The sequence below is a fragment of the Sinocyclocheilus grahami genome, unplaced genomic scaffold, assembly GCF_001515645.1.
Source record: "Sinocyclocheilus grahami isolate Dianchi unplaced genomic scaffold, SAMN03320097.WGS_v1.1 scaffold101.1, whole genome shotgun sequence".
Taxonomy (NCBI): domain Eukaryota; kingdom Metazoa; phylum Chordata; class Actinopteri; order Cypriniformes; family Cyprinidae; genus Sinocyclocheilus; species Sinocyclocheilus grahami.
The window spans coordinates 1,511,068-1,518,081 of NW_015505280.1; the positions used below are offsets into that span (position 1 = coordinate 1,511,068).

At 35.6% G+C, this 7,014-nt stretch overlaps 1 protein-coding gene across 1 annotated transcript in view; it reads right to left on the reverse strand.

The window, feature by feature from the left end:
- Positions 1–200: 200 nt before the first annotated feature.
- LOC107588298 (galactocerebrosidase-like) overlaps positions 201–7,014 on the reverse strand; it is an 8,975-nt gene continuing 2,161 nt past the window's right edge. The window contains exons 4-17 of the mRNA XM_016276335.1: positions 5,333–5,446; positions 5,086–5,225; positions 4,959–4,997; positions 4,223–4,353; positions 3,910–4,065; positions 3,654–3,778; positions 3,422–3,549; positions 2,969–3,058; positions 2,792–2,881; positions 2,428–2,572; positions 2,145–2,328; positions 833–996; positions 644–720; positions 201–497 (exon numbers count right to left, since the gene is read on the reverse strand). Coding sequence (XP_016131821.1) covers positions 351–497; positions 644–720; positions 833–996; positions 2,145–2,328; positions 2,428–2,572; positions 2,792–2,881; positions 2,969–3,058; positions 3,422–3,549; positions 3,654–3,778; positions 3,910–4,065; positions 4,223–4,353; positions 4,959–4,997; positions 5,086–5,225; positions 5,333–5,446 — 1,730 coding nt within the window. The 3' untranslated portion in view covers positions 201–350. The remainder of the gene's footprint in view (positions 498–643; positions 721–832; positions 997–2,144; positions 2,329–2,427; positions 2,573–2,791; positions 2,882–2,968; positions 3,059–3,421; positions 3,550–3,653; positions 3,779–3,909; positions 4,066–4,222; positions 4,354–4,958; positions 4,998–5,085; positions 5,226–5,332; positions 5,447–7,014) is intronic.

Consider the following 7,014-nt stretch of genomic DNA (forward strand, 5'->3'; position numbering starts at 1 on the left):
GGCTAGTGCTTTGTCATGAATATACTGTTGCAATTTTGTATAGCTCACCCTACTTTAAATGAAACACAATACACAAGATCTTTTTTACAGCTTAACAGTCATTTATATGAAAAAAATATACATTCAAATTAAATTAATAACAAAAAAAGCTCTTAGAAAACTCACATTTTCAAACATTTTAAATCACACAAGTGGTTTAAATTATCATTATTAATGCACATTGGGTGTAGATGCAATTGGAACTTTAAAAATTAACAACTTGTTACATTTCATCATATCAGTAATACACCAGAAAATGTTTGTTTCCAGTCTGCCTTGTTTACAGTGTCACAACAATGGCCAAAAAAACATCAGGCTAAAGCCTCTATAGCAAAATTATCAAACTGTGCAAGTTCAAAGGAACTAGTGCCTATGGCCACCCATCCATGTCGTGGCTCCCAGAGCACTGCATTCTTCCACAGGGGATAGCCATTGAGATCTGCTGATGCATAGTTTCCCTGAAAACACAGAATAAATGACAGATCAGCTGAAGTACAAATGTGTGGCCAAATGAGAATAAAGACACAGTAGATAAGACCTACAATAGAGGGAAAACTCAGCAATAAATATATTTAGGAACATTTCTGCATATAATTCAACAAACCTTGACTGTAAGGGTCAGTGTGTACCAAACACGTGCTCTAGTTCCAGACAGGCCCTCAGCAAGAACTGTCATTCCACCTGTTCATTCAAAGGGTTTTGCAAATATGACCATGGCTTAGGTAAACTTACAGAAGCAGGGGGGGAAAAGAAGCAACAAAAAAAACAAGGCGTTTATTATTCAGATGCTTACGGAGGTCATTTGTGACTTTGTAGGTTCCATCAGCATACACCCAGAAAAAGATTCCCCTTGTGCTCCGGATGACACCTCCACCTTTGTCCACTCTGACAGCAATGAAGACTCCACCGGTGTGCACATCCTCCATGTATATGTCACATGACACCATCAGGTCATGCCTGATAATTGTAAGGACACAGAGTAGTAAATAGCAAAGAATCAAATGATGTAAAATATTATTTATTTCTAATGTACACTTTCATTCAAATAATTAGGGTCTGTAAAACTTCCTTTTTTAATGTTTTTAAAAGAAGTCTCTTATGCTTACCAAGGCTCCATTTACTTTTTTTTTTTTTTTAATGCAGGAACATATATTATTATGAAATATTGTGAAATATTATTACAATTTAAAATAACTGTTTTATATTTTAATATATTTTAAAATGCAATTTATTCTTGGGACGTCAAAGCTGAATTCTTAGCAGCCATTCAGCAGCCATAGTCTTCAGTGTCACATGATCCTTCAGAACTCATTCTTGAGGCTGTCTACACTGGACGCGACAAAGCGACCGTTGCAAATTATTTGAACTTTGTGTCAGTACGTTATAAATAGAACGAGGCATCAGTTTACTGTCGAATTTGTCGTGTCGCGCTGTGCTGCATCCAGTGTAGACAGCATCACTGATTATAATGGGTTCTATAGTATTTTGTCGCTTCACGCCGCTCGGGTTTTGGTGCATAAGAAACATTTATTATTATTATCAATGTTTAAAACAGTTGTGCTACTCATTACTTTTGTGGAAAGCATGATACATATTTCATGATTCTTTGAATAGAAAGTTCAAAAGAACATATATACTTTTTGTAACACTATAAACATATGGGGAAGTCGTGGCCTAATGATTAGAGAAACGGACTCGTAACCCAAAGGTTGTGATTTCGAATGAATGTACAGCGCTCTCTTCCACCTTCAATACCACGACTGAGGTGCCCTTGAGCAAAGCACCGAACCCCCGACTGCTCCCCGGGTGCCGCAGCATAAATGGCTGCCCACTGCTCCAGGTGTGTGTTCACTGCTGTGTGTGTGCACTTAGGATGGGATAAATGCAGAGCACTAATTCCTAGTATGGGTAACCATACTTGGCCACATATCACGTCACTAACTAACATCTTTACTGTGTGTTTTAATGAATCAAATGCATCCTTGCAGAATAAAAGTATTTTTAAAAAATCTGACCGACCTCCAACTTTTGAACAGTAGTGTACATAACAGCCATACAATCTTAACACATGTTATGCAAACCATATTAAACACTGCTGCACTCACCATTTATAATCACCAATAACACTTATTGTCTGATCAGCATCTGCAACCCAGGTTACCGGACGCTGAGTGACCACCTGTCGCAGAGTGGAATTATGGGGTCCAGGATCTGTCAGGTTAGTAAAGTATTCAAAGACCCCTGTCTGATCTGCAAAGTTTGGAGCCTCTGAGAAATATGGATTTCCAGCTGGGAGACAGGAAGTTGTTAGATTTGCACACATGGCTGAGTGAAAAGCATTAGAATAACTATTAAATGAGGGGGAAAAAATAAAATTAAGCTACTTACAGAAGTCAAAATCATCTTTGTATGATTTAGGAAAGGGAGCAGAGGGGGGAGGATCTGGGTAATTCCCTCTATGACCGTTTCGTACAGTAGTAAATGTATATACCTCATCAACATCAAGCTCTATGCTGAAAGATCCCTTGATTACCTAAAGCATTCACAGTTCACACGGAGATATCACATTAGATTTCAAATATCACTTAAACATGAGTAAAAATGTATTATCAAAATCAATTTATTAAACCTATTGATATTTTTAAGAACACAGACAATATCAAAATATTCACTTATATTAAGTATTTTTAAAGAGGATATATCATGAAAAAAAACGTATCTTGATTGTATGTACGTATATACTTATACTTACTTTAACAGGCCTAAGATTTTGGAAGAGGACTGTCTTGTTTGTCTTAAAGTCAAACTTTGAATGCCACACCTGCAGCTCAATGATTGAAGCCTGTTAAAAAGTTATTCCATATATTTAAGTAAAGTCATGTTATCCATTATAAACCCATTTAAACCACACACACATACAAACACTTACAAAAGTCCCTTTCAGATGGAATGTTACATTCTGGGCAGTAACATTATAGGGAAGCAGAGGAGGTCTTATACACACAGAATGGTCATGAGTCTAAAAAAGAAAGTAAAATACAGTAATGTGGTTTCATACAAGAATAAAGACCATTAGAAGAATATATGTACACTACCCTTCAAAAGTTTGGGGCCAGTATGATTTTTTTAAATGTTTTTATTCATCAAGGATACATTAGATTGATCAAAAGAGACAGTAAAGATTTTTATAATGTATGCTAAAAGATTTCTACTTCAAATAAATGCTGTTCTTTTGAATGCAGCCTTGGTAAGCAAAGCATGTGAGACTTCTTTCAAAAACAACATTTTTAAAAACATCTAAAAAAAACTTAGTGACCCTTAACTTTTGAACAGTAGTGCATGTTAGGCTAATTGTTTAGAAGATCAATTTCAAAAGTCTCACCATAGTTTCAGTGATTATTGTTAGATTTCCTCTCTCATCAGTCAGTGCAACGTAACTTCCACCGTGTGTGAAGTGTCCCACCGTCTGCAGGTACATCCAGCCAGGTTCCGTAAACTGGGTAGTATGGGCTTATAGAATTTTATGAATCAAACACTTTGATGGTTGTATCACACATTATTTATATGATGCATATAATATTCATGCATATATAGAGTATGTAAAAGTACATTACCCGTTATCCAAATAGGGGACTCAACAACATAATTTCCACTCCATGGCTCATTTGCAGTCATTAGTCCATCCCTTCCAAAGGGAAGGTCATCATAATAACTAGAAACAAGGTTCCAAGATATGGTCCTAAAAGCCAACACAAACCGTGTTTCTCATCATTGAATTTACACGTTTATATGTCTGAATTTAATGAATGATAGTTCTCCTTATAAACTGGGAAATGCTACATGATTCAGATCATATCAGAGTTGTCATACGCTGTCATTTTGCCATTGACATAGTTCTGGTTGAGAATTCGGGCCCAGCAGCCTCCGCCAACATTGTTATTAAAAGTGCTGTAGTCTTCAGAGGACCACAGTTTCTTGCCAGTCTTCAGGGCCTTAGGCACAGTGTTGGTACCAGGATAATGAACCCTGTCAGTCAGACGATTCCAACATCAAGATCTCACATCACCACACTTTACATGTCACGCTAGTGTATTTTTTCTCCATTAATTCATATTCAAAAACAGAATGTGTACATTTTAATAAGGAATCATTCATAAAAAAATTAAAAAAAAAAAAGGTTTACCCTAAGATTTCAACAGCATCCTGTAGAACTTTGTCAGCAAATACAACAGAGGTGATCGGTTCCCAGAGGTTATCACTGGCAATGATTTTAACTCTCTCCAGACCTCTTTTATCCAGTGTATACCTCAAAAGCTCACAAACATAGCAGAGAAAGAAGATACACAAGGTCATTTTTGACTGAAACTTAAGTTTAATGTGTAACAGGCAAATGTAAAAGCATAAAACACCAATATAGAAATAAAACAGACACCATTTCACTTTTCAAATCTTTAGTGTTGGTAAGATTTGTAAATGTTTTTGAAAGAATTGCTCACCAAGGCAGCATTTATTTAATCAAATATACAGTAAAAACAGTAACACATATTTTAATATATTTGTAAATGTAATCTATTCCTGTTCAAAACTGATTACTCCAGTCTTCAGTGTCCCATGATCCTTCAGAAATATGCTGATTTGCTGCTCAATAAACATTGCTTATTATTATTAAAGTTAAAAACACTTTTGCTGCTTAATATTTTTTAAAAAGCTAAAAAGAACAGTATTTATTTGAAATACAAATCTTAACTACCAATTTTGATAATTTAATGTGTCCTTGCTGAATAGAGGTATTACAAAAAAAAAAAACATTCCAACCCCAAACCTTTAAACAGTAGTGTACATTTATTAATTTAACACAAACTAAATATGAATTTAAACTCAATAACAAGAATATAGGAAGGCAGGATGAAGGTACTTACCTTTATGTATTTACTGTTAAAACTTCTTTCATTCCATATCTATGAAAAAAAATCAGACGTTCAGATTAATGAGGAATATGCTCAAAGAAAATCTGAAAGTTTATTGGAATAGATGAGATGAATTCACCCCAACATAATCAATATCCAAGTCATGGTACTGCTTGGCCCCAAGAATCCATAAAACCACATAAGAAGCAGTGATATCAGGGAAACTATATGGCCAGTTTTCACCATTTCCAACCCATCCTGGAAAAGCCCATGGTAGACCTGTTAAAAACAAATGATTAAAGGTGTAAAATATTACAATTTGGGACTGAATGCATTAGTACAAGTGCACTGTATGTACTTTTGCACGTTTGATGTGCATGCTTTACCTATAAGGGTGATGTTTGGATTCCTCTTCTTGGCTTCCCTCATAAGCCACCATTCATATCCTCTAAAATAATTCTCATCATCTTCATAGTGCATGTGTGAGGGCTCAGTTCCATCTGTAAATGGTTACATTTAATAGGTCATGTAGCTAATAGTGATGTTACCTATGACACTGAAGCTTCAAAGCGTGCATCGATTAAGCAGCGCAACTCCTCACGAAGCTATGGGAAGCCAAATAACCCAAATGTGGGACGAAACGGCGCGGTATTCAAGTGTTCGCGCCACGCTGACCTGTCATAGGCGCGGCTCAATGGACCGAGCGGCGCGACCGACTCGACAGCGCAGAGAGGACGTGTTTACTAGCGCCACCGAGCTGACAGCGCGGCGCGGATCAGTTACAAAAGCGCAGCGCGAACATTACTCTTCTTCTTCTTCATGTTTTAAGGCAGGTGGAATCCAACGTTAAGGTGCATTACCGCCAGATACTGTGCGAACATTACTCTCCGCAGAAGTTCGTGTTTTTTTCCTGCACTTACATTTTAAATACATGAGTTATTACATTTCTTTTGCTTATTATCTTTCATATTACTACATGTAAACAGTAGTGTTAGCTACTTTGAAGCACGTATAGCCTATATTTAGTAGTCACGTTCACAGCAGAAACTTCCATTATCCTCTTAGAATTCAAATATTTTATGGTTTCGTTCATCAAGGCATATTTAAGTAAATTTTACATTTAAGGATATTTGTGTAACTGTAGCATATGATTATGCTTGGGGGAAAAAAAGAGTAAAATGTAAAAACAAAAATTTTCCCTTATGGAAATACGGAAACTAACAATGGTTTTACTATAGTAAAAGTGCAGTAACCATGGATCGATTGTCATTTTTTTTAACCCACAACTACAAATGTATGGTTAAAATCATGGTTAATTTGAATGTGTTTTCCGATAAACCTAAAACACAATGCAGTGCAAAATTCAAAATACATCATATTGAATTTACATACACTGTCCCTAATTTTTGTACGTTTTTTAAATTAATTAAAATTTATTTATTTATTTAATCTGGAGTGTAGAGAAAAGCCTTACAAACTGTATCCATTATATAAAATTGCAATGTTAAAGTTAAGTAACAACGTTCCCTTTACTAGAGACAACAAAAAATCCCATATATACTAGGCTATTTAATAATAGTTAAAATTAAAAATGGGCAATATTGTGCTGAATACAGAACTTGACGACGACAACAACATTAATAACTAAGTACAAAATAAAAAATATATACAGTGGGTACGGAAAGTATTCAGACCCCCTTCAATTTTTCACTCTTTGTTATATTGCAGCCAGTCCCACATTTGGGTTGTTTCGCTTCCCATACGCAGCTCTGTGCCGGAGCGCGTATTGTTTTCAGGGAATCACGTGATCAACGAAAAACGAAGCCTCACTTTCTGTCCAATCACGTGCGCATGTCAGAATGTTCGAACCCCCAGATCTTACTTTACAAGTAAGTTTCCATTCAGACTTATTCAATTACATTTTTAAACACCCAGACATACAGGTAATATGAAGAATAAAAATTATTTCAGAAAAAAAAAAATTGGCATATGAAATTCATATATGTGTACATTATTCTTCTATTACATCATATTGATATTCATATTGGCATTTAATGCCACAGTTTAA